The sequence below is a fragment of the Columba livia genome, chromosome 1 (assembly GCF_036013475.1).
Source record: "Columba livia isolate bColLiv1 breed racing homer chromosome 1, bColLiv1.pat.W.v2, whole genome shotgun sequence".
Classification (NCBI taxonomy): Eukaryota; Metazoa; Chordata; class Aves; order Columbiformes; family Columbidae; genus Columba; species Columba livia.
This window is the reverse complement of record NC_088602.1, coordinates 197,365,044-197,392,860: the sequence shown is the minus strand read 5'-3', so window position 1 is coordinate 197,392,860 and position 27,817 is coordinate 197,365,044. Positions and strand designations below refer to the sequence as shown.

The 27,817-nt window shown below is 37.9% G+C and overlaps 1 protein-coding gene across 11 annotated transcripts in view; it reads right to left on the bottom strand.

Moving 5' to 3' along the window:
• Nucleotides 1-27,817, bottom strand: part of SRPK2 (SRSF protein kinase 2) — a 142,447-nt gene that overhangs the window by 16,473 nt on the left and 98,157 nt on the right. For all 11 annotated transcript variants that reach the window (XM_065049074.1, XM_065049080.1, XM_065049081.1 and 8 more), the window contains 10 exons: nt 25,515-25,623; nt 24,878-24,965; nt 24,533-24,620; nt 18,937-19,043; nt 13,140-13,305; nt 11,082-11,107; nt 9,386-9,632; nt 7,959-8,447; nt 2,580-2,680; nt 2,372-2,479 (listed from right to left, as the gene is read on the bottom strand). In XM_065049074.1, coding sequence (XP_064905146.1) covers nt 2,372-2,479; nt 2,580-2,680; nt 7,959-8,447; nt 9,386-9,632; nt 11,082-11,107; nt 13,140-13,305; nt 18,937-19,043; nt 24,533-24,620; nt 24,878-24,965; nt 25,515-25,623 — 1,529 coding nt within the window. The remainder of the gene's footprint in view (nt 1-2,371; nt 2,480-2,579; nt 2,681-7,958; nt 8,448-9,385; nt 9,633-11,081; nt 11,108-13,139; nt 13,306-18,936; nt 19,044-24,532; nt 24,621-24,877; nt 24,966-25,514; nt 25,624-27,817) is intronic.

Below are 27,817 nucleotides of genomic sequence, written 5' to 3'. Positions count from 1 at the left end.
TAGGACACCTTTTCGTGTGTGCTTGGTACTGTCACGCTGGGCAAAGTACGGAAGGATGGAAAAAAATCGTGGCAATGCTGCTTGACCACTCATTTCACATAAGTACAGCTTCCAAACATGCTCTTAATGACTTAGACTTGTTGTACAAGCAAAGCCACACAACAAAGAAGTCTCTGCTCTTCTTTGAGAGTCCTGGACAACCTGGCTATCATGGTACCTGACCCATATTTTGGCTGAAAATAAACAACACCTTCAGCACCTGCTCCAGTAGACAATCCTTTTGAAAACACATGTAACAGGAAACACTACAGTAAAAAGTAAATTAAATATGGAACAAGAGCAAGGTAACCTAGAAGGGCATTTTCTGCACTACATCTAGGTACAAGGAATCCAAACTTGAGAAAGGTAAATGAGACTACCGTGGCATTATAACACTTTGGTACTTCACAGTTCTCAGACGCTTTAGGGATTGGAGAGAATCAAATCACAATTTCCACAGACAAGCTAAATAAGTTAATTGCAAGTTTGCAGCTCTGCATCAGGAAAGTCTCCCTGGCCACTAATCTCTGTGAGAAGTCCTCTGCAGAAAGAGCTGTTAAGGTCTTCAAGCCAGTCCCTGCCTCGGAGCTGCTTGCCACCCGATGCAGGATTAGCACTCACAGCACTCCGACCCATCTTCTCAACCGTACAGGAATGAAAGCCCAACCTGAGGGGCTGAGAAATGTTGAACCTTCGGGGTGAGCTTGAGAGACTGATCTCTATTTTTCACAGGACTATGTAATGACAGCAACTGAATTCAACAATTGTATGTCCGTAATGCAAGATTATAAAATTTCTACAGCATTTTTTAAGGGGAAAAAAGCAAAGTCCGTGGCAGAAGACAGAATTCTGGTGTTTCTGCCTCAAACACTTTACTGTCTTTAAGGCTGACATAACAAAAAAGCAGAAGTATAATTTTCTCATGAAAACACTGAAATTTTGTAAATAATAGTAAATCTGAATTAAGATACCCCTAGTGATAGATGTTTTAGGCTTTTTTTTTCCCTTGACTTTGAGAAAGGACTCGCATGAAGAAAGCAGTAACGCTTACATAACATGGAAAAGGATTAAAGTGTAAAGGGCTGGACAACCCCAAGTATTGAGAGAATATTACACTCCCTGGGCGTGATGCTGCTATTAAGGACCTCACTTTATTTAAACATAATCCTAGATAGACTTCAGCCTTTTCCATGGGGCTTGAGCTAAAAGACTATACAAAATTAGTACAACCTTAAAGGATAACAAATATAGAGTATTCAATACCACAAAAAGGTATTAAGTTCAAGTAAGGTTTACAAAATAACAGGTAAAAGGCATGAAAGGTCTCTATAGTAATTTGTAGTTAGGTAAGAGAATTATTCAAAGAATTCAGCATCAAAACTGCAGAATATTTTCTATGCTTTGTTTTCAATGTAATAGAAAAATTCTACATTTTGCCCCCAAATAGAAAAATAAATTTGGAAATGGATGTTTTTTCTGTGTACTAAAGCAAAAGCTATAGTATTAAACTCCAGAGGAAACATACTTGCAATCTTACTTATGGGTTAGTTACTTCCAACACATGGCTTGCTGAGCTTATAATATCTGTAGGATTTCATGTTCCTTTCAATCCTCCTCCTCTCTGAGCTCTGCAATTCTCATCACCCACGCCTGCAAACTGTGTCTAGTATTTGAGCCTTCTCCTCCTCCTCCTCACACTTTCTCTTTTCAGACATGTATTTGTAAAATACAAAGATTTGAATAAGTTTCACTTTGAAAATAGACAAAGATATTTCTAAATGTATTTCCAAAACTATCTTTAATGAGAAGATGCATGTAGCTTATTTGTCCTCAAAATGATATTACAAACAGAGTAAGTGATTCAGAAAGTTGAATGGTTTTTACTTTTCCTATTTAAAGATTTTTTTTTTAAATCTATAATTTCAGTTTTACTGTGCTAAAACAGATTCTACAGAATGTTACCACATATTTTACTAATAAAATAAATTCCTTCTGTTCTAAGAATCTAAAGCTGTGATTTACAAGCCTCATCTGATGAATGCTTTCACTGCACTTGGCAAGAATTTGAAGTATTTCACTATTTGGCTACTTTATGCAACAAAAGGGAAAGGAAACACAGCAAACAGTTGCACAGATTCTAAGATGGGAAGGAAACATGCAGTTGTACTATTTCAGTACTATTGAGAAACTGAAACAGCTACCTGATACAACATAATTTATGATTATGTATTTGTGTCAAATATCAGAACCATCCTCATCAGGTTTCCTCACTAAATAAACAGTTGTTTTTAGGAGCTTTACTCTTGTAAAATGCACATGGTATTGTTCTTACCATACATGCTGTACTCCAGATATCAGCAGGTGTACTGTAACCTGCTCCTATTAAAACCTCTATGGATCTATATTGTCTTGTCTGGATGTCTTCCGTGAAGTGTTTATGCTAAAATAGAAAGAACGACATTAATGGAGAAAATGAACAACAAAAAGACCCGTTCTAAACAGTGAAGGCTAAATAGCTTAAAAGAATCAGTCATACTTACCACCCAGCAGGCATTCCCCAGGTCAGCAATTTTAACTCTAATTTTGTCTGCATTTCTTGGGTCCAGTGGATTCACCAGTAAGTCAGCAGCACGAGTTTTTGCTAACACAGGCAAAATGCAGAACAGTTAGTATTCTGAACACACTATTCATCATCTCTGAACAGTTTTGCCTTGACTCTTTATCCAGTTTTGTAACACATTGAAGACATCAAAATAATTTGCTGAATGTTATGTGAAATTAAAACAACATAAATAGGATTTCTTACCTTACATTTCAAGTGCAAATTTTTTGCATTCTTAACTGCCAAATGACTGCTATTAGAATATCCAGAGGAACTTCTAAGCAAAAATGATGTATATGTTTCCAATAAGAGATTCAGACAGAAAAACGCTAAAATTTAAACTCCAAGAAATCCACAAGAAAGATCCGTTCTTGGAATAGTTTGGTTGAGAAAACAAATTCTGCACTTCCATCTCCAGCTAAGGTAAAAAAAAATGGGCTTAATTTTTTTTTAACCTATCCCAAGGGAAAAAAGACTCATCAAAACCTGGCTGATTTGAGAGCCTAAGGGACTGTCACCCATTTCACAGATAATTCGGTGTTGAATCAAAGTTCTCTGAAGGTCCTGTTTGCATTGAGTATGATCCAGACTGGAAGGCAGAACTTTAATTAATCCTGCAATCTTCAGAAGCTCTTGGGACATTGTCAGCCCTAACATATGACAGTGGAGGACTGTTGCTTTTCTTTGTTTTGACATACCACCTACCAGCCCCTAAACTGCATCGGAAAGCAAGCAAACTGACTGGAACGTGGAAGATAGAACGAGATACCACAGATCACCTAGCAGCAGAGGTTCATCTCAGTTTCCTTGTCCCAAAGCTACCAAGACTAAATTGGAAACTAGTGGTAAGAAAGAGGTACTGGATCTGAAAGCAAAGCACCTCAGACTCCAATGGGGATATAAAGACTCATTAAACTGGCATAGGAATTGCAAGAGGAAACCACAACAGACATGGGACAAGGAGTAAAAATAGAGGATATCTGATGGTTAGGAGTGACTGAAGTCAGATTCAGATCTTCACTTGCTGGGACAGCAAGCCTGAACGGGCCATCAGGGCACTGAAATACCAGCCAAACTGAACAGAAGGTGGCTGGATCCACCAGGGGAGAGAAGGAAAGAAAACACTGGACTAAATGGCAGAAGACAAAAGGGGCAGTGACCTCAACAGAAGAGTCTTAAAAAGCTGGAATGGAGTCCTAGACTCAAGTTTAAAAAAAGCACCAATACAGGGCATTAAAGTAAAATATACTGAGAGAACAAGGTTGCAACCCAGCACTTAAAAGATAGGAACTAGTAAGCTTTATATTGAAGTCTTCCCTTATGAATATGCTGCATAGTACAGTCCAGTTTTTAAAATATAATCACATACATTATTCAAGAAATAGCAAGACCCTTCTCAATTCAGTAGCCCTGGCAAAAAATACAGATAGTTCTAAATAAATCTTTCCCACACATCTTGCTGAAAGAGAAGGACTGCAGTAAATAGAGAGAAATGAAGGGAAAAAAAGCCTCATCAGTAAGATGTCTGAATATGACAATAAAACCAGCTTTCTTTAATCTTCTTCTAACAGAGGGACCTGACACAGTTAGAGGCAAGGGAACACTTCTGTGTTTTTCTCAGGAACTCATGAAGTTTATGTCCTGTAGTTTCTGAGAAATGAATATGAGACCTTGGATTCTGAATTTGACAAACATGGATCATTCACGACTGAAGGTGAACTCAAAAGCAGTGTACTTTTTAGCAAGTACTCTCAAAAAAACCATCCAAAGGAGCTCACCCTGAGCACAAATTAGCAAGCAATTCCAATTTTCACTTTTGTGTGTCCTAGTTCCATAACACTGAGAAATATCACCTCCTCTTCTCACAGTCTCAGCACAGCAGTATACTTAGTAAACATTCAAACACCAGAATGAGCAGGAAAGTCACGAGGAAATTAATAGATCTATCTTAAGGGCATTTGGTCATCCACTGAAAACATGAAAAAGGTAAAAACTTAATAGCTGCTCAATCCCTGAATACAAATTGGTCTGTGCAATGAATGAGGCAAGTATCCTGAAGAAATGAGACCGTGTTACTTGATAATGTATAGCAATGCCTAGACAGAGAGGAACATATGAAGTCTGCTTCTCTACAAGAAAAGGGCACTGACGTTATAGTGGGAAAAAAGGCACCATTTAAAAATATTGAATAGCCTGCAGCTGTTGTATCTTTCTCTAAATACCTTAATCTGTTTTATTGCTGTTTAACTCATCATTATTATTGACGACAACTAATACCAATAACATTCAGTTTTTCCTCTTTCTGTGAGAGAAGTGAGCTGTGGATGAATTTACTACCTTTCTTCTTTCCTCCCTTAGAGGTCTGTAAATCACTGCTGAAAACATCAACGAGGAATAAAGTAGGTTCGTTTCTACAGCTATAGACATAAGTTGCTCCTATGACGGCAAAACCCAGCCTTATTCTCTGGAGGCACGAGGATTTTGCACATCACCTCAGGAAAACAGCAGTAGAGGCTTTCTGCCTACATACTGTCAGCAGCACAAAGGAAGAGGCTACGAGGCACCTAAGGAACCTCTTGTATATTGTTAAGGGACTAGCGAGTGCATGAGATGGACTGGAAGTCTTACCAGCCTGGATCTTGACATTTTCCAGAAATACAGCTCTACTCGGTTGTATTTTATTTCATATTTCTTGCCTGCTTGCAGTTTACCTTACCTGTCAAGCTCTGTAATGAACTGTCTGAATTGCCCTTTTAAAGTCTTAAACCAAGAAATACACCCAACTGTATTTTTCAATACATGTCTATTTAAATTTAGCAACTTTATCTGGGACAATGTTGATGCAGGCTTGGTGATCTCCTGAGCTATCTCATTTTCTTCTATCCGCTTACAGATTTAGTCTCTCAGTATTTTCTTTATTAAAGCTGAAACCCATATATTTGTCATTTAGCCACTGGCACTATAAATAAAACCTATGCGTAATACCCTGGAGCTATTTAATTCAATGGCAAAAATCCAGCTCTTTGCAATGACACCAAGATTTCACCTTCTATGTCTTCAATAAATAGGATTTACGGGCAAAGGTTTTGGATCTGAGCAGCCCCGGTAGCCACAATTTAAATGTCTAAAACCACACAGAATACAGAAAAGCCATAACTAGTTGAGAGTTGGCAACACGCTTTACAGAGACACAGAACTCATCTTGTTGAGTTTTAATAAAAGGTTAAGAGAGGAACTGTTTCAAACAGAAAAGAATCATTAATGAATGAAAATACAGCATATTAAGAGAATTTTGGAATATGACCAAGAAAAGATACAACAAGAAATAACAGTCAAAAGCTGGAGCCAGATGAGTTCAAGCTTGCTACAATTCTTCTGAAATAACTGAGTACTGACCAGTGGAACACTCTTCAACCACACCAGAATTTTTTAGCATTTCATTTGTCCAAATCAAGAGCAGGTGTTATCTTTTTGAAAAATATGTTTTATGCCAAACATAAAAGTTGCTGAGGTTAACAGATGGTGTATTAACGGGCTATAAAGATCACAAAAGGAAGTCAGGTTACATGATGTCATGATCACCTTCTGCCTTTACAACTATGGGTATAATGCTTACTTGCAACTATAAACTTCCTTTTTCCTGTGTAGACTGACCTATCAATGCAAATATTTCATCTACAATAACTCATCTAATATCCTTACAAAGAAGTTCTACAGCAGAAAAAACCAACCAAACAAAAAAAACACAGTTCTGCTTTTTTCTTAAAATGTAAGATGGTAGATTTGCTTGAATTTAACAAAAATGCTTTTGTATTGTGTTCCAAACTGCATCTATTGAACTCCCAAGTTTGAATGATCAGAGGGCTGGAGCAGCTCTGCCGTGAGGACAGGCCGAGGAGAAGAGAAGGTTCCAGGAAGACCTTATTGTGGCCTTTCTGTAATTTAAAAGGGGCCTGTAAGAAAGATGGGGGCAGACTTTTTAGCAGGGCTGGTTGTCACAGAACAAGGGGTAAGAGTTTTAAACTAAAAAAGGGGAGATTTAGGCTACATACAAGGAATACATTTTTTTTTACAGTAAGGGTGGTGAAACACTGGCCCAGGTTGCCCAGAGAGGTGGCAGATGCCCCATCCCTGGAGACATCCCAGGCCAGGCTGGACGGGGCTCTGAGCAACCTGATCTGGTTGAAGATGTCCCTGCTCATGGCAGATGAGCTTTGAAGGTCCTTTCCGAGCTGAACTATTCTATCATTCTATGAATGCAAGAAAAATAACCCAATTTACTTGAAGTAAGCTTAGCTAAACTGTTGCCTTTAATAAGACTATTATTTTTTTTTCTTAACCTAACCATTGCCTTTCTATTCCACACATTCCATATATTTGCTTCTTCTTTTCTAATGTAACACATACCCAAGCTGCTAGACAAAAGCCTTCCATCAACTCAAAAGTGTTTTTGCCCCCTCTCTATTTCTAACAGCCATTCAAAACCAATACGTTTGCTTTTCCTTGAAACCTGCTCTTAGGAGGTCAAAATTCACCACAATGCTTTACAACCAAGTTAACTTAAAAACATCCTCTTCACTTCTAGACTTCTGCTCTGCCTTTGTGCCAAACATCTTCTAAGACGAAATACTCTATTTGAAATAATCATAATGGAGATTTTGCATTCACACAATGTATGGTTCAATGAGCAAAATGTTCAGTGTGGCTGAAACCAAGATGAAATAAGGCAGCAACGAAGAAAAGGGTTTCCAGCGGTGGGCTGGAGCTGTAACCCAACCCCAGCTATGGTTAATCTGACCCCATACCCCACATCTCTCCCCAGGTCTGGGGACTGCCCAGGAAAAAGCATTTGGGAGCAGTCTGCAGAGATTTCTCTGCAGAGGCTGTCACACAGGCACCATCTTTCCAGTGGGTGCTCCTCAGACCCAAGTGCGATGCAGGCCAGGCCAGTAGTAGGTTTGGCACCAACCAGAAACTAAAAACAATTCATCTGTAGGTCTAGCCAGCCTCACTGAGAGGCACTAGACCTAGTGTTCAAGCAAAGTCACAGAAACGGTGTGATGGAATTCTTGTCTGTTATCAAGAAGTCTTTTTGTGTTACTGAAGGAAGTGTGACAGCCTGCTCGTAAGGCTTGGTACTGAGTTGTTAGCCAAAAAAACCCAAAACAAATAAAAAGTAAAATCTGCATACACAGGTCACTTAACACAGATAAAACATATACATGAAGTTTTACCCCACTACTCATTCTACATAAAACATCACCTACAGCTCCAAGAGACTTCAAGCACGGTATATGCCACTAAGAGGAATACTTACTTTTTGGCAAATCCCCAGTGCTTGAAGCTGAAACTGTTCTGCTCCTGTCATGAGATGGGCTGCTCTCCTCTCTTTCGGTTAAAGTTGAACCTTCAGAAACTGCAGAACCACAAGCTACAGACTCTAGAACCCCAGAGAACACTGAAGCTGAAAATTCAGAGAACTGTGACTCAGGAATTTTATGACGTCCATTTGGCAATTCACCATTAAACTGTTCATAGGAGCTGCTGTAAGAGTAATCACTTTTTGCATTTGGCTCATCAAGATTATACTCCTCTGGATTTGGACATTCTTCCTCTTCATCATCTTCATCTTCAATCTGTTGTTCCAATAGGAATGGGCCATTCACAATATGGCCATTTGCTTTGGGGGATTCTATCCACTTAGGGTCTGTGGGGTCAGTGTTGACAAGTTCCTGCTCAACGTCATCATCTTTTTCAGTGTTTTCTTTCTCTGTGTCTTCTTTTTCATCTTGATCTTCTGCTTCACCTGAGATATTTCAATGAGCAACACAGTAGATCATGCATCAATATACCATTTTAAAATTAAGCATTCATAATTTTTAGCTCTTCAGTAACTACTTCTGACATATCACACAAGGAAAAGACTAAATATCACTGAAATATGCAAAGACCTTAAAATCTAAATTAAAGGCAGAAGAAAGAACTAATAAGGCTGTTGGAAAAAATAAACAATGGGAAGTGGTCCGAGAGGGGACAATTCGGAAGAGAAGAATGCTACGAAGGAAAGATATACCAGGTCTTGAAAGCAAACTTTACAAATCCGTAACTCAATCTGTGTCAAACAGGGAGTTGTGACACAAGTAGGAAAACTCGCAGTAAGGGGAGAACAAAACCAAACCAAACCGAACAACAGCCTCAGTAGTTATATTTTTGTCAGAAAACCAGGGAAGCAAGAATGGAGCTGGACCACAACAATTATGCTCCAAAACTCCAGGACTGAACAAGAATTTTAACAAGACATCTTAAAAAGTTTTAGTGAAAAAGCTGCAATTATTATTACCTGGTAGATCAGTACAAGCAACATTTTAACAAGGAAAGGGGAATGCAAGGATGATTCTAACTACATTAATGTTACAGAATAAAAATTCATCTTATTTTTCTTCTTTCTCACCAAGATATTCGGTTATGCCACTTAATGTGCTATGACAACTGACTGTTCTTTTGAAGTTTCTATGTGCTCTTTTGCGGGATTTAATAGCTAGACTGCTGTTGATATTTTTCTTCACTTCTATAGTAAGTTGGACTTTTCCTTTTTAGACTTTGTAGTTATGATTCTACCTATAGGAGAGAATGAAACTCAATGATCTGAGAAAGCTGGGAGACTTTGCTCATTGCATGAGATGCGATGCTGCAAGTACTTCCCCCTCTGAAACAGTACACTCAATAAAAGCAGGTAATACTAACCATCATCATTTCCAGCTTCTTCATCTACCACCTCTTCTATATCAGCTGTTTTTAGTTTCACCTCTGGGTGGTACTCATCTTCTTGTTCATTTGATGGCACAGCAGAGGTTACATTTTCTTCTATTTTTTTCCTTTCAGCTTCTCGCTCTAGTTCTTCTATTTCCTGCAGGCGTTTTTCTAGCAGCTCAGCTTGTCTCTTCTGTTTTTTCTTCAGTTTTTTCTTTTTGTTTTTGGATATTTTTCCCACCTGAAATATTAATACAAATGACAAAAACAACAAAAAAAACACCTCTAAACAATCATTCTCAAGGTATCTCACACCAAATTCAATTGCAGTACAATTCCTTTCTCTTTGAAAATAGCAGATGGCAATTAGTATAGTAAATATATCGCTTTTTCCATTTTACTTCAAATCAAGAATGTAGTAGGGTGACATGATGCAAAAAAGCTATCAAAATCTTACCTAGTTATACATGCTTTTACATGGTTGTATATTAGATACAAGAGGTAAAATACATCTACAACGCCATAGCAAAATTCCTATAATCTTGACTAGGCACAATAATCTTACACTTAAGTGTAGATCAACAGATGAGATTGCATGAGGAAAATAAAATAGTCTACTATCATATGTAGTTATTTCCATATAAATTTTGTACATGATTTCTCTATCTGTACAATGTACGTAATGATTAGCAAAAGTATGCTGAGAAAAATATGAGAAAGCCAAAGGGATTGAAAATGGTAAAGAACGTTAAATAAATCCTGCGTTGTTCAGCTATTTCCCTGTGAAAGGAAAGCATTTTTATAATTCACTTTTGGCCCAAAACATATGAATCACAAACAACAGATGGCCATTACGAAAAGTTTCACATTTTATATAACATAAGGATTGGAAGACTCAGGTACAATAACAAGGAACAGAAAAATTAACACATCTGAGCTAGGACTGAAACACTTGTATTTTAAATGAATTGTGACTTCTATTTTTACTATTGATAAATGAGATCTAGCCAGGTTTCATTCACTGTTTAGATATCACAGTGAGAAATCTTCATATAATTCAAAAATAAAAAGAACAAAGTGAAATATTATTTTCTCAAGGTTTTATCTGTAAATCCTGTTATCCTCAACAGAAGCTACGGGACAGTCAAAAACAGTTAATTTCACAATCCTATTAATTTTCATCCCTGTTGTATGCCCACTGAAATTACATTCTTTCTGTACACACAGACACAGAAAGCAGGTTTGACCTTAGATATTTTTAAACAGCTGTATTATCAGTGGTTATTTGCTATATGTATACGGCAAAAAAATCTTTCAAATAAAATTCCCCCTCCCTTAAAGCCTTGATGTCCTTAAGCTATCTGCAATGCGTGATGTTTAGTGCATGCACCTATTTTTGCCAGGATTTGAACAGAACAGATTATTCCTCGAGAGATGAAAATGGCAATGCTTAACTTTCTTTGACACAGCTATAGAATTCTAAGTCTATGAGAGTTTCCATCAGAGAAACACTGCGCTTAAAAATGGGAAGGCCAAAGACATTAAAGGAAAAGCGTTCTCTGAAAGATAAAAGCTTTATTCAAAGGAAGCTTTTAAAAATGGCAGAAACTACCAACAGTCTATTAGCTATTAATACCTGCAGACATACAGAAAATAAGATAGCTAATTTGAGTTATATAAGAATACTTACAGGCTTTTGTTGTGGAGCTGTACTCACTAAAAAGAAAAAAATAAAAATTTAAACTTCTATTTTTACAAAAACAACTCTATAAAACCAGAAAGTAGTACAAATTATGTAAAAATATTCTTAACTAAATATAAGCAATTCTTTTTTTATTTAGTCAGATTTTTTATTGGTATTTACAAGTACCTCCTGCCTGAAATACTTTTATCTCTCCATTAGAGCTTCTGGAATTGGAAGGAGCTAGCATCAATTTCTATGTACTCTGTCGTGGCTGGTGGAGAGGTAATCAAAGTCAGAAAGGAAAGTCTGAATCAGTAAAGAGTGGACAGAAAATCCTAAAGGACTGCAGAGCTGTCACAGATGAAATGTACGTAGTCATCTGATTGAACAGGTATAGATAGATTTCAAATAGCTCTGGTAATATCAAAGATGACTACTGTGTTGCGCTCAATAGAATATTCAGATATTCATGTTTCCTCTGTTCTGACACGAGGTGGTTTGGTCACTTGGACTGAAGGAACCGAGAAGTGCCGATGGCAAAAAGTGCAGCACCAGAGCAAAGCACGGCCAGCACGGACCTCTTCCTGAGCACCTCTCCAAAGGACACCAGCAGTGACTGGGGTGATGAGATTCCAGCACTAACTGTGAAAATGCACAGAACGGCCACAGGAGCCACACAACTCCCGCACTCCCCCCAGATAATCAAAACCAATGGAAATAACCAAATATGGGAAACAGAGGCAAAGGGGAAGAGAGAAATAGGAACTGAACGGGGGAGGAGAACCTCTCATGAACTTCTTCAGACACATGGGCATATGGCGATTAACAACTGCAAAATAAAAAACTAAGACAGTTGAGACTTCAGAGATTTTTGTATAGGGTTCAGCTTCTGCTGCTAAGTTCAGGGAAAACCTGCTTGCATGGCTCTGAAAGGGCAAGGCTCTCAAAAACATTTTTAAACTTGAGCACCATCACTGTTCTAAACCAGGAAATCATGCAGAACCTATTCCTGAAATGCTGTAAAGAAAACACATCTTCAACTCCAGTGTGGAGAGCCATAGATTTAATTACAATTTACTAAGAACAAAGTGTGGTGGTAAGAACTCCATCAATATATTCCTTAAAATTATATTTATTTCAATGTCAGGAAGCAATATAAAGGCTGCATGAACAAAATCAAGTTACTTTCTGCACAAATAATGTACAGTCTTTAGCTATGTAATTACACTTCATGTAAAATTCAATGCAATATATTAATGATTTATAAGATTTTGCACCTTAACATATATAATACTGTGAAATATTTATGGATTTTGACCACAGTGTTTGGTCCTGATACAGCAGGTATTTTATTATACCTCAAAGATTTTAATCTGTAATATATTTTGGGGCAATATTACAAAGGTATTTAAATGTTATTTCTCCACTCCCTGTAGCTGATGTGCTGGATTGGCAAATAAATGTACATTTACTGATTGCTGTGAACTTCTTCACCTTGGTTTCTCCCAGCTAAACACAATGTACAGTTCCTATCTGAACTCTCGGCAAGTTTAACATAAAACAATTCACATACGGTGCTAGCCAGAAGGTCTTATCACTAATTCAGTTAGGTACAACAAATTCCATTTTCAAGGGTGAAAAACTCTGGACTTTTCATTGCGCACTGAGAATAAATTATGATTGATGAGAAGGCAGATAATTTCACAGGATGCTGATGAACTTGTAATGGAACCAGACACACATTTTAGATAAGATTATTAATTATTGTCAATATTATAGATGCAAGGCTTCAGTGCAACTAAAACCCAGCCATTAGAGCTTGTGGGGTGGGAGCAGAGTAAGTTTACACCAATAAATCTTTTTCTGTATCTGGGGACCCTGAAAACTTGAATGTGCAAAACTGAGAAGAAAGCATTTCCCTGATAATTTCCAGAGCATAAATAAGATCTAACTAGACATCTGTTTTTCACATGCAACTATTTGAAATGCTAGTTTTCATGAAATTAAATATTGTTAGCATTAATATGGAACTTTACTACACTGCATTTAAATACACTATCATACCTGCTGAGCCAGAGGGGGGAGGAGCACCAGCTTTCTGCCACTCAGTGGCTTCAGCAGCCATTCTACGAACATAGGCATCGTCCACGCACATCAAAATGTTTTCTGGCTTTATATCCGTATGAATGATCTTGCACTTGCTGTGTAGATAATCTAGACCTTGAAGTACCTAATTACAAAAGGATTTTTAAAAATTTTATTTTAATTACCCAGCCCAAGCTAAATCCATTTATTAGCAACACAGATATGTTCAACTGATTGCCTGCATTCCATATGCGGCCTGATAGGATAATTTATTTAGCTCATAAATGCAGTTACTGAGATGCTCATGAGTAAGACACTGGCTGGATTATTTGTGTTGATGACAGCAACCTGCTTTCAGATTTCCATTTCCCAACTGCTCTGTAGTTGATGCGCACATGTGTAAAAAAAATTGATACATCTTCCTTCGAAAGAGGAATCTGGCTGCTCAGTCAGAAAGGTTGATCCTCACTGGTGCATTATTTGAAAGATAGTTAGTTGAAAAAAATAACTCCAAGCACTACATACTGTAACTGAAGTCTTGTTTGTAAATAACCATCTTACAACTGATTATTTAAAAAAAAAAAAGCAAAAAGGGAAATGTGTTGTTGGGATGAAATGCTAACTATAGTTTCCCTTAGAATGCCAATAGTAGTTCAGCTTTTAATGTGACAAAGAGGTCAGATAAGGATTTGTCCACCTGTATTTGTCACATGTATTTTTCCACTAGTCTTTCATAGTCTCTGCAGGCTAAATTCTGCTAGCTCATATTCAACTTGCATATCCATAGTCTTAAAAAAAGCATTATGGGACAAAAATTAAAATATTATTTTTATACAACAAAAAAAATTCTCAAATTCTGACTGGAACAGAAATACAACCGTTTCCATGATTTTACAAGTATTTTAGGTACGACCTTGCTATGATAAACTGTGGAAGTCAATTACTACAACTACTTAGTACAGAATAATGTAACAGTGTAAACCAAGTTATTGTCATGATAACCTACTGAAATACTGCAGAAAAATATCAGCAAGAAAACAAAAAGGCAGAAATCTATCTGACCCTATTTAGAAGACTTATTTTGATTTTTAGAGAATGTTCTCCAGCAGGAAACAGACCTCCAGACTCATGAGCTCCAGCTACAAGAGCATCCTCCCACTCTAGGTATTTCATAAATAAACTGGCAAGCTCCTTGTTCTCAGGATCCTTTAAGACATAACTAGCTAGGGTGAACTTTAAAAGTAAAAGTGTTGCTTCAAATACCAGTAACAGAATACCAAGACATCAGTCTACCACCCCATCCTGAGCTAGTACCTGAGCTGGAACATCATCCAGCACACACGGTAGCTCAGGAGAAGAACACTCAGGTTAACGTATCCTAGAAACACCTCCAGTGCACAGCTCTGCTGTTGCCAGTTCTGGAGCCAGACCAGAACAGTGACTGTTTGGAAAAGCTTTCTTGACATGCCTGTATAAAACCTGTGTGTTCACTTAAGCAGCGCTCAGCGTTGGTGCCAATGACAAAAACTGTTGCGTTCTTGGTGATTCGGATTCTTTTCCTGCAGATCCAAAATATGCTTGACTACTTGCCAAAGCAATGGAAAGAACGTACAGTACATCTCAAAGTAAGAAACGTTAAAGAAAGGTTGGTTTATACTAGGAAGGTAGTTAGTGGTTAAGTGACTTCAAATATGAAAAGAGGCACCAACAGCAACATAAAGATGGATTATAATTGTCTCTTCCCTCCCCCACTACACTACAGACCATTGAATATGTGTAATTCTGAGGCCAAGAAAAAAAAACATTCCAGAGTATACTGAAAGCCATCAACATTCAGAAGGGAAAATATCTGTTCCACTGGGATACGTAGAAGTGGAATTAACATGAAAGTAGATTTGATATCTTCCACTTCAAAAAGGTAGCCTCTCCCCCTTTTAAGTAACAGTGCCAGGGGGCCAGCTTTGTCTTTAATTTGGCTGACGAGTCTTTTTTCAAAGAAAATAATAGGAAATAGAACATATTTTGGAATCCAAATGAGTTCTATGACTTACCATAAAGACCATTCTGCTAGAACTTTATCATTAGAAAGAATGGTGTTAGCTGTCTTAAAATATGTATCAGACTGCTTCATCCTGAAAACATTATAGTGGTGTATTACACCACTAACCAAGTAAGGAAATGTATACTACAGGGACATGCTTTGCATTGTGCTCTGAGATGATGGAGAACAGGGAAAACACTCCTAGTTTTTATTTATTTGTCCACTGAAAAAGAAAAAATATTGACATGGGTAATGTATTGTGACTGAAAAATTAAAACATCCTGTTACCACAATGAAAAATGTAAATCGGAAGGCTGCATTTTTTCCCTTGTAAATGTCACACAGCTTCACATAAAGAAACTCGTAATTTGCGGTTTCTAATTAATATTAACTTCTTTTTCTTTCTTTTTCATTCAAGGAGACACACTGCATTGACCCATTAAACAGATTATTTACTATACTGTAGATCAAAGTAACAGTTAAAATTTACATTGGCCATCAACACAATTTCGGCCTCAGTTTCAGACAATGAACCTTTCAAAAGAGACTGATGACACATTTTACAACCCAAAGTAAGGATTCCAGAATTCAATAAATGGACACTTCCAATAATTTCCACTGCAAAAAAGGAACTGCAGCAACTAGTCCTTTTTTCAGTTCCACAAGACCTTCTCTTGCATGACAGTCATATAACTCTACCCCAGGGGGAAAAAAAACTGCTTGAAAACAAAATGAAATTTCTTATTAAGAAACTCAACTCTCAGCTGCATTTTAAAATAAACCTAATGTTGTTCCAACACTCAAAAGCACTCAAAAATTGAAAATATATTTTCCTAATCAGAACATAAAAATTTCCTTTTCAACTGTAGCATAGAGTTACAGTACTTTCTGAAACAAAATGGTTTGCTGTACAGTAACACCAGTGCAATAATTGAATGGTTTCCTATTCAAGTTTCATAAATAAGTTTTTAAAACGTGCAGCACAAGTTTTGTCTGAGTAGAAGAATAAGGATCCGTATTACATTCAATGAGATTAACAACATGGAAGTCTTACCAGTTAATGCCACTCTCACTAGTCCAAACAGTTCATTCCAACCTCACAAAAGTTAAACCTTTTTAAACTTTCAGGACTAATCCGTTCCTCTTTTTTTCAGGTATCAAGTGTTTTCATTACTTGAAATTTTTACCTTTGCTTACATTCAAAGAGTAATTTAGGTTGGATGACTGTGTGATTCAAACCGCCCCCTCTAAGTCATACCAGCTTCCAAGTTGTACCTAATGCCAAAATCAGGACAGCCTGCTCAGAGCCTTTACGCAGGTGACTTCTATCTCCTAAGAAGACGACTCCATAACACCACCTAACACTGTAGATAACCTGTTCAAGTGCCTGACCACCCTCACTACAAAGAATTTTTCCTAATATGTAACCAGAATTTCTCATTTTGTAACTCATGTACATTGCTTCTTGTCTCACCTCTGTGTATTTGCAAGTGGAGTCTGCCTCCATTTTCTCTCTTTGTGCTGAAGAGATCAAAAGTTTCCCCCTTTATTAGCCTTTTCTTCTTAAAAACAAACAAATCAGTTCTCCCAAGACCCCTCATCCACCATATGCTGCAGCTCCCTCATCCTCTTCGTGGCCTTTCTGTGGACTCACTTCAGCAAGCAAGCAACTCTTGCACTTGGAAGTTCAGAACTGTAGAAAGTCCTGAAGGAATAAACCAGAGCCCTCGTTCTGCTCCCTACGCCCTTGGCTAATGTGGCCTGCTACATGGTTTGCTTCAGCAACACAGGATCCACCACTGACTCATGTTCGGCTTGTCTACCAGGACCCTTTGTGCCAAGCCTGTCATCAACCTTCACATTTTCAATTAGTTCTTCCTTATTCATAACCAGCCCGGCAAAGTGCAGCTCCAACTTGTCTCCTCGCTGAGACACACCTCACCCCATGCTGAAAAATTGTTCTCAACACACTCCAGAAATTGCCTTGACTGCATGTGCCTCATCAGAGCAGATATCAAGATGGTTGAAAGTCTCCCAGCTTTTTCCAGTTGTCAAACGAAGGTGCTTTTAATCTGTTTCTGAAATCAGCTGCCTGTAGCAGACACATACCTAGCATGAGGTCACCCTTGTTGGTCTCCCGTCTGACCCCATCCTATAGCAAAGACTCAAACATTTAAGCTCAATTCCTTTTCCCTGGCCATCCTTTCTCAAGTGCCCTTATCAGGCTACTGCTGCTCTCCAGGCATCTAAGCTATCTCACCACACCTTTGCTATCACAATGAGGTTGTATGGACTTCCAATTCCTGCTCTTTGCTCCCCATGCTGTATGTATTCGTATATGCCACTCAAGTCAGGTCTCCCAGACACAATGAACAGAGAAAGCCTCCCACTAATTCTGTCCTTCAGCCCCCTGTCCTTGCTGACTCCACTTTCTCACTGAGTTGTGGTCATCATTCCTGGAGATCCCACCTGGAATTCCTCCTCTGCTAGGTTACAGGAGCCTGTTGGCCAAGACACTGGAAAGCTGGGTTCAGAAGTTCTCATCTTCCTTCCAAAAAGGGCTTGTGTTCAGCTTGGATACATTCAGCGTTCTGGCTCACAGCCTGTTTCAGCCAACAAGCAGCGTAACTGAGGTAAGATCGAATGGCAGCAGGGAGCTCCTAAACCTGGCTCTGCGGCTAAACCCAGTGTATCAAAAAACTACATCATAATTTCTCAGGTTTTGGCTAAACTCCAGGACAATGTTGCAACCAAAGTGAAAATATTCCAAACACACACAAAAAAAGGCAACACTTACTGGAAACAGTAGATATTTCTATGCACGGATAATACTGATGCACAGATTCCCATTTCTTGGTAGGCAGCTCAGTTCAGCTGGAGCACGGCCTTACTGCAGGCTCCTCATTTCTGGTATCTGAGCCACCTACTTGCATAGAAACTAACGGACCTAAAATTTCAACTGTATGCTAACAAAGAAAGTAACTACATTAACAGATTACTTATTAATAAAACAGAGGTAATGTTGATGAAAGGCAATAAAAGTTACCTAAGCACCACAATATTTTATTCATCACCTGTAGGTATTAATCTATGTGCAGTTAATAGCACATAGAAAATCAGAGACAGGGATGATTTTTCCTGCTGAGACACTACTTCTCCTTAAGATCATCTCTCAGCAATTTGATTTTCATAGTATAGCTAGATAATGTATTTTGAAAGAACATGCCCAGTGAAATGTTTTGAACGGTTTCATCTCTGACTCCATAAAGACTTAAATACAGACAGACAATAATTTTCAAAGAACCATTTTTTCCTTGAGAACCTGTTTTTCAGAGACACAATTTTTGTTCAGTTTTATAATGTTTATTATGTTTCATTTTCCAGAAGATCTTATTAAAAAGCATGACACATCAACCAAAACGGCAATTGAATATGAATATCCTTACAGCTACAAAAAACCTCATTGCTTCCAATTTTTATTTTCTAAAGCAGATCAAGAAACTCCCTCATCAGTGGGAAATCTTTATAAAAAAGAAACAAACAACCAAACAAGCCAGCATTCAGAAATGCAGGCTATCCAGAAAGATGCTCTTGCAACTCTGCCCTGGGATTACCAGTAAAATGATCATATCTTAAGATATTTGTTAGTAAGAATTCAGCTGAAGTATCATCATTCTAAGCTTCAAACTGTTATCAGTGGTGAAAAAAACTAATGAAAACATTAATACATCTTACCTGTCGAATTATACTTTTTACACAACGGATGGGAAGGCCTTGATAATTGGACTTGATTATCCATTTTAAGAGATGATGTCCAAGTACTTCGAAGACCATACAGACATCTGGGATTTAATTAAGGATAATTTCCAAATAAAATTGTTGGTGAGATCAACACAAATGTTTGTGTACTGGCTATAGCAATCATCACCCTGTTTAGAGGGAAAACAGTTCCCCCTAAAATGAGGAAAACATGGTATATGCTTTGGTACTACATTTCAATTATATTTAAACACATACAAAAAAACACAGTGAGCAAACGTAGAACAAATTAAAATTTTAAAAATTAACTATGCAAATTTTGTCAGTTACTTCTAAATATTAACAATAGCATTACGGTGGACAATGAAATAAGTAATTGTAAAAAAGTAACAAATTTATTTTTGCTTTCTTTGAAACAGTTAGAAGTATTGATTTAGTCTATTATCTCTACTTTCTAATCTATTTTAAATTAAATGAATAGAAGGTTTTAACAACAAAAGACTGCAACAACAGTGTTCTAGAAAATAAACCATCATAAATATCTTTTTTATTAGGCTCAATTAAGGATAATTTGCCAACAAAGACTAAAGTAGTAACAGAATGGATCTCTTACCACCTACCGTTTTAAATACAGAGAATAACGGTAATCACCAAATAACTCAGAAACAACAAAAAGGCAGAACTCGGAAGCAACATGCAAAAAACACAATGCCAAAAAGTTTAATTTTACACAGCACCTATTATTGGCCACCAAAAGAGGCCAACAGTAGATGATCAGGGAAGAGTATTAGTTAAAAAACAAGATGTTGGAACTTCCAGTGATTTACGGTTCAGGGGCTTTCTAAGTTAGAGATTCTACACTTTATATACCTGGGTAGGTTATCTTTCTATTGAGAAAACAATCAGATATTCAAGCTAATTGTAAGTTTTACCACCCACAACATTCTGACAAGAAATTATACAACTAGATTATACTGAATTAATCCTCAGACATGAGTTTGGAACGACCTTAATGTCCCTGGAAATCAGAAAGAATGTTAAAATCTTAACTACATGATACTGTAACCTTGCAAAGGATAATGAAATACAAATAACAGGAAATGAATTAATTGACAGATACTGCAGGAAAATCTCAGTAGATGAAATTAGACAGTCTCTGTATCTCTGAGATCATTCATAGGGAACTACACTGTTAGGGGAGAAATCTTACCCAACTTCTCTAAGTTTTATTATCTAGAGCCTTAGCAATGATCTTAGAGTCACTGTCTTGTGTCAAAATGAGACTTACCTTTGTCTATGGGTCTACCATCCATATTCTTCTCAAGTACATGTCTATATGCAGAAAACTAACTGAAGTTTTAAAATTACCTCCCCTAGGCTGGAGTTAGACCAAAGTTAAACAGTCTCAAGACTGGTCAAATTCAAAAGGTCTCAAGACTGGTCCAAAGCACACTGTGAAGAACCGTAACATTTTGATTGCTGCTACCTGTTCATCTCATTTCATGTTCCTTAATTCCTGTATTAGAGGAGACAGTGAACAGTCATTTCCCAACCGTATCAATCAAGTCTACTCAGAATGTTATAAAACTCTGTTCCATTCAGAAGAGGAAATAGTCTTGGTTACTGTACCACACAAGCATCCAACGAACAGAAGTCACTAGTAAAGCACGCAGCCATCAAAAAGGATGAGCAGAGCACATTAGCTCTGCAGGGCTTATTAACTGAGCCCACGCAGTGAAATTGCAACGTTACAGCAACACAGATTGCAGAAAGGCAAGACACTGCAGCATTCAGAAAAGAAATTTAGGACACCCGCCCACAGTTCTTCAGACCACTGCTGCTGCAGACTCTCTGATTCACATTCCTGCCATTCCTTGCACTTACAGGAGCATTAAGCCTTGCCAGTAACCAGAATAGCTGAGAAGCAAGGAAGGGGAGAGCACTGAGGAGGCAGCACAAGGAGGAATGACAGAGGCAAAGACAGGGAAGGCCAAAAGAAAGAGAAGCGATGGCTACCTGAAAAAGATTGCAACGTTTTGCTGGGAGGACTTGGAGAAACTCTAAGTGTGTTCAGTATTGGGGAGGCAACTGGGATGGCGAGAAGACATACAGGAAGCTCAGTGTTTGGGGTAGGTATGTGAAAATGGGACTATTGTCTTATTTACTATCCTGACCTGAGAAACTACGTGTAAGCCAGACTGGCCACAACAATAAGTTTGGGTAAAGCTGTGCATTAACTATTAGGAAACCAGCTTTGCAAGCCTCAGGATCTTCCTACAGGACTAACATCCTCACAGCTGAGCGCATCCATAAAGTCCTCCAGCAAAACTAAACCTGAAGCCCACCCAGCAGACACAACAGGAAACATTCTTCGAAACAGTTTGGGAAATGTCTGAAAGGGGGAAACTGAACGGAGAAGCAAAAGTGAGAGCAAACATAACACAACATTAATCAGCTGACAGGCTTCAGTACTTAAAACTGTTTGTCTTGACTAAAATTTTACATATAACTATCTATCTACAAACACACATTACAGAAGCATTTAGAAATCTGATTAAGGTTAAGGGCTAGTTAAGCTAAATGAAACAAGGCTCTGGTACCAACTTCTGGATGTTTCTCAGTTGCTTCTGGATTGGCAGCATTTAGGCTCTATGGTATTTAATTAATGCCGTATATTCTTTGGACATAAATTTATTACAATCATTATAATGTTTGATTGTGTCAGGAATGTTTCTTCTTTATTTTTTTACTTGTCTTTCCAAACACTTCTTTCATTATGTGCTTATCTGAATCTTTTACTAAAAATGCTGCATTCAAATAAACATGTATTAAGGCTCTAATAAATATCCAGTGCAGATAAACATCATCTACACTTACTGAAAACACCGAAGTGCTCAAGTTCGGGTATCCTGTTATTTCCTGAAAAAATCATAATTGCAATCTTTTAAAAATGTAGAAGTAGTTAAAAATTATCAGTCTAGTGTGGCATAGCACACAATATTAAAACCCTTGTGTATATACACACTTATTACAGCTCTTAGGAGAAAGAATACTGTTTTCAGACACGCAGTGCAGGCCAAAAACTCTGCACATTCCCAGCTCTTTGCTACATGGCTCTTGACAAGCTTCCCTGTTTGGAAGCTCCATGACATTTTGTGATATTAAGACATCCAGAGGATTCACCCACCCCTCTTCTGTCTTGCTTTAACTTTAAAATGTATTCCATAACCAATAAGCAAGCCTCTATGAAGCATATGTTGTTTTAATTTCCAGTCAAGGAACAGATATTTAGTGACTTGCCCAAAGGAAGCTGAAAACAGCAGAGCATGGAAGAACTCGATAATTACTGTATTTCTCTCAGCCTGTTAAACTCAGTAACACTAACATAGCACTAACATGGCATTTTTAAAATGGAAACAAATAGCAGCAAAACATTAAAATCAGTTACCTGCTCCCTCCCAAAACCTCCACCGAAGATTATTTTTTTCTAGAAGATAAAAAGGAGTTGATAAAATAATCAATGCAACCAGACACTGCTCAAACAAGCAACGCAAATTAGAATGCACAACCTGTTCACAAGAAAACTCAAAGCATACGATACCTGATATCGTATTCTCACTGGTGGTTAGGACTTTGACAGACTTCCAGCTGTAATTTAAATTTAAGTCCAGCATCAGCCCATCCTGACTACCGCACCTTTCTGAAAGCTGCACTTCCAGTAAGGCAGGAACATTCACCTTCCACATAAAACAACTCTGTACTGGCAGAGTTCAACAGGAAGGTAAACCTGGAATAAATCAATATCAGCTGTCCAGTTTTAATCTCCCAATACAAAGCTAGCTGAACCCTTATATTTCACTAGTACATGGTCTCTCTTGGCTTTGTCTACTTAAGTGCTGTATTTCAAACAGATAAAGTTTGAATATGCTCTCAAAATATTATCACTAACAAAATGTACTCTTTGCGCTTCAAAACGGCTTTCACCTTTAATACAGATGTTTACATACATGTACATCTTTGCAATAATTTAAGAACGTTACTAGGAAACTGCTCTGTTAAGCAGGTAAGAGTTATTTCTGTGTATAGTTATGAATGCATTTTCATATTCCCTATTTCATATGTTTTGGTGAACATACTTAGACAATAGAGATATTTACAAAATACTTAACAAGCAGATCAGCTCATAAAATAAAATCTATTTTTTTGCAGCACAACAGCAGCACCACGACACCCTTAACAGGGTTCTTTGCTTTTTTGTGTTAGGCAATTTCCTTGATCACAAACCATTTATATTGGGTTTGAAATTAATTTCAATTTGATGATAAAACCTAGAAAAAAGCAGGCTATGGTAACTTCACCTACATTCAAGCAGCTTTCTACCATGGTAGCCGACCACTGAAGCAACAGGAAACAAATCAAAACGGGACAAAGAGAAAGCTGTTAAGATGCTGTTCTGTTACTGAAAATACTTGTCCTCACACTCTCATTCTCACTTATCACAAACCCAAAGGCTTCATAACTAATGTCAAGAGGCAAATGGATGGGATGAAAACAGCTTGCACGTTTCTCCCTGAAAGCACGCTGCGTAGTGGGCATTCAGATTTCCCCGCAGTCACCTCCTCGTCTGCTCTCCTGGAGGACCAGAGTCTGTGAAGGGCATGTTAACCTGAGCTGCTCAACACTGAGGCCACATCACCAACAGCAACTGAAGTGTTCAGCTCTCCAGAGCTTAACTCTCTGCCTGGTACTACGACACCACGGACAAGGAGATCTGCTATTAGGGCTCCAATCACAACAAGCACACACATAAATACCAGTTGTAAGAGTAAATGAAAGCATAGTAATAGAGTAAGCTGCTAAAAAAATCTAATTAGCAAGGATAACTCATTTTAGCTCAACTTGTAAAATCAAATATACTCATAGACCCAAAATTTTGCTTGAGAACAACATTCAGAGAACAATATCCATTCATATTTTACTTTGTCTCTCTCCCTGTTTCCTTTTGTTGTTTAAGGGCAGCACTCAAAGGTAAAGCTTTAAAACCTTCACCAAAAAAGAGGTTAATTCCTGGCCAAAAGCAGATCACGTAAACAAGAGAAGATCCTCCATAACCTCACACTTCCCACAACAAAACAGAAACCAGCTTCTTCATGACACTGATGCTTTCTTTCTCTTTAATAGTCCAGAGCAAAACATATTTCCTGTAAGCCTTGGTTATTATAAATTATTCAGTAAAACTCCAGTTCCTAAGTAAACTAACTATCCCTAGTTCTAGCAGACCACAACAGGATTCATAACAGTTTTTTGGGTTTTGGTTTTGTTTTGGGGTTGATTGGTTGGTTTGTTCTGGTGGTGTTGTTGTTGGGTTTGTTTTAGTTTTTTGCATTGTGTTTAGAAAAGCTAAGCTACTCTCACTCCAGTACACACTGGATTGCTCTTTGCATCTACATTCATTCTGGTGTTTCTATGTTACTTATTTAAAGTAAGACTAACCAGAAAAAAGCCAGAACTAAATGCTTACTTATCTTAGTAGGTCATTTTTAATGAAGATGCCACGTTTTCAAAAGGATACGAATTCCATTCATTCCAGAAATTTTGAAGTCATCAATTAGCTGTACAACCATATCCTTGTTGGGATCATTAGGGTCACTTTCACGAACCTAAACAGTGAATGTAAAGATTGACATTTTAGGAAAAAAAAGTCACTTTAAAATACTAATTAATTAGCCTTCCACATGAAGCTACACAATATTTTGGAGCTTCAGACATCATGGTTACACATAATAAGCCAGCTATCTATAATAGAAAAAAAAATGTAAGAGAAGTTTAAAAATAATATTCCACTCCTTTTTTTAAAATTCATTATTACTATTATTATTATTGGTATTGAGCACTGTTTTGCATGAGTGATACTTACACATTTGAGCAACTTTATTTCATCCAAGGCTGTCTCTGTATAATGCTGGGCACTTTTTACAACCTTCATTGCAACAAACCTTTTCCCCCTTGAAAAGAGCAGAAACATTTTCAACACGTGCTCTGAGCTAAAACAGGCATACTTTGCAGGTTGGTACATTTTAAATAGAATATTTCATAACCTAATGCATTCTGACAGAAAACACTGAAATTACACTTAAAACCAACTTTTAACAGTTAACAGCCTGATTTATTGAATATTTTGTCTTCATGATGCTAATGTCTTTAAAAGAGAAACCTGGTTACATGTTTTATTGTTCAGTCAAGGTATAATTTTATTTTTTTTTCATTAAAGACACAACAGAAATAAAAACATGAGCTTACTCTTGTATGTTCAAGACAACATGCAAATTCAGTAAGCAAAGCTAATTTGTCAAAGAAAACAGATTTACACTTAGTTCTGAGAGCTTTTCTAAACTACGCCCTTAGCCAGGAGAACAAAAAAAACCCTGCAGATATCTTTCCACATAAAATATAGCAAACATTTACATAACTTTAGCATGCATGTGTAACAAAAGTTACTGCAAACAAAATAACATATTAAGAAAAAAGAGAATGGAAATAAATGGTTTTCTTACTGCATATCCCAGCATAGCCAGACCGTAGAGAAGTGTCCCCATCCTAACTTTCTAATGACATGATACCGGCCATTGAAAAGATCACCAATTTTCACTGGATGATAGCCTCCTTTCATAAAAAAAACAAGTAGAAAAAGAACATTCAGCAAACAAGCAATAATTCCCAGGTTTTCAAGTAATTCTTACAGTATAAATTTTCCTCTTCAAATTGTCCTGTACTATAAATAGGAAATCTAAAGCAAATTTTACTCCAATGTTAAAAATTCTGCCTTACTTGGCCTGGAGAGAAAACACTCATGTCCTGTAACTACTGTAGAGTTTCTTCACCCTTTTCTCTTATGGCTTTTATCTGTGGTAATACTACCATCTACTATTTCCCCAGGCTTATCTTCCACTTCAGAGAATACAGGAAAGAACTACATTATTTCTTGATCTTATGTGAAGCTTCTCCAGTCAACATATTTTTGATGATTGCAGAATCTCAACAGAGATTGTTTTAATTCCCATTTGCTTTCTAGTAATAAAGGCATCAATGAAATACTTCTTGAGAAAACCTTAAGAACTACACAGGCTCGACTGATGCTCTTCTGCTTGGCTCCTGACCCACAGCAGCAACGCATTTTTGTCACGTCTGAGGTTTTCACAGTGAGGAAGAAGAGACAGCAGGTAGCTAAGGGCTTTGTCTGAACTGCTTTTTAATTACCAAAGTCTGTGGTCCTCACACCACTACACAGGTCCTCAAAAGCCCCATTAGGCAGAAAGGCCAACAGGACAGAGCAGCCTGCAGCTCAGGTTTCTAGGTGGTGTGAGGAGGTATAATGAATTTTTTACTTCCTTTGTATTTTAAGAGGCATTCTTCCTCCAAGTCAAACCAGGAAAGACAGTGACCACACAAGATTATTATTTAGACCTTAACAAAATAATAATAACATCCACAATTTTGCCTAAATTGCAAATAAATAATAAAGCTGCACCATGCAACCCCCCGGGACACCACCAGCAGCAGCCTCAGAGCAGCTATCAAGGAATTGTCTCTTCTGCTCTTTCTCGTCCTTCACAATGTCATGCCCCACTGTCCTTTGGCAGGATCCTCAGTTATTGACTATTCCACTTAAAATAAGGAAAACCTCAGACTATTTTCTTTAAGTTGCTATAATTGTCTTGAAACCCCCTGAAAGTCTTGTTAGAACTGGTGCACAGTTAAGACAACAATGTGAACTTATAACTTAATTCTTTGGATTTAAAACAGGGACCTATCTCTTATCTCCTTTTTATCTGTGGAACAGCAACATCAATTCTGGATATATTTGCATCATTTCTTTGCTAATAACATCTTTTGCCTTAGCAGAAATTTTAACAATTTGTGAACTTTTCTCAAATGCTTCCAGAGCAGATTAATAATTTTAACACAATTACATGACAGAACTATGAAGATCACCTATTCAATGTAACGATAAAGCTTAACCAATGTACTGCTTTAGATGTCGGTATGTCTAAACTGAAACTCCAAAACCACACACACAGCTTCAACATTTTTAAGGTGTAAGCTCAGGCTTAGCAGGCACTTGCTGGTTTGCTCACAGCCTCAACCAAAATCCGACCCACCGGACATGGCCACAGCTGCCCATGCTGCATGGGCAGAGCCTGGAACTGCCCAGACCTGGGCACCAGGGAAGCCAAACTCACAAGTGTTCGCCTCGGCCAGCCCAGTCTGAACCAAGTGACAGTGACAGACAACTTCAGATGGGCAGCACAAGTCCTGGTTATGCAGCACTGGCTTCACGCACCCCCCATGTCCCGATTTACACCACCGCAGAGCGTCAAGAAATGAGTCTGTGTTCACTGGGCACAGCAACAAGTCTGAGCTGCACAGACAGACGCACGGAGCTCAGTCTCTGCTCCCCCAGCCTCGCAGTAAGGTGTCCAAGTTTCACCTTTTCCACAAAAACTTTGCACAAATCTATGAAAACCCAGATACAAGAACAATCTTTAAACTTTTAACCTGTGAAAACTGTATACTGACTATCACACACAATAATTCATTTCACAAATCATTGGGTATGCGGACACCAATGTTTCCAGATTAAAAAGAGCAAAGGAAAAAGAAGGCCCTGGTTCAGCAGCCATAACAGGGCATTACAGGACTGAGACACAGGGAGCCAGGCCAGGGCCCTGCTTGGGGGAGACCTGCCCTCCCCTCCATCACAGGGAAGGGAATGTTCATGACAAGCTGCCAGGACAACCCATCTACCACCCTAAAAAGCTCCCCTCGTTTCCACTGCTGAATTGTATCAGCCTCAGCA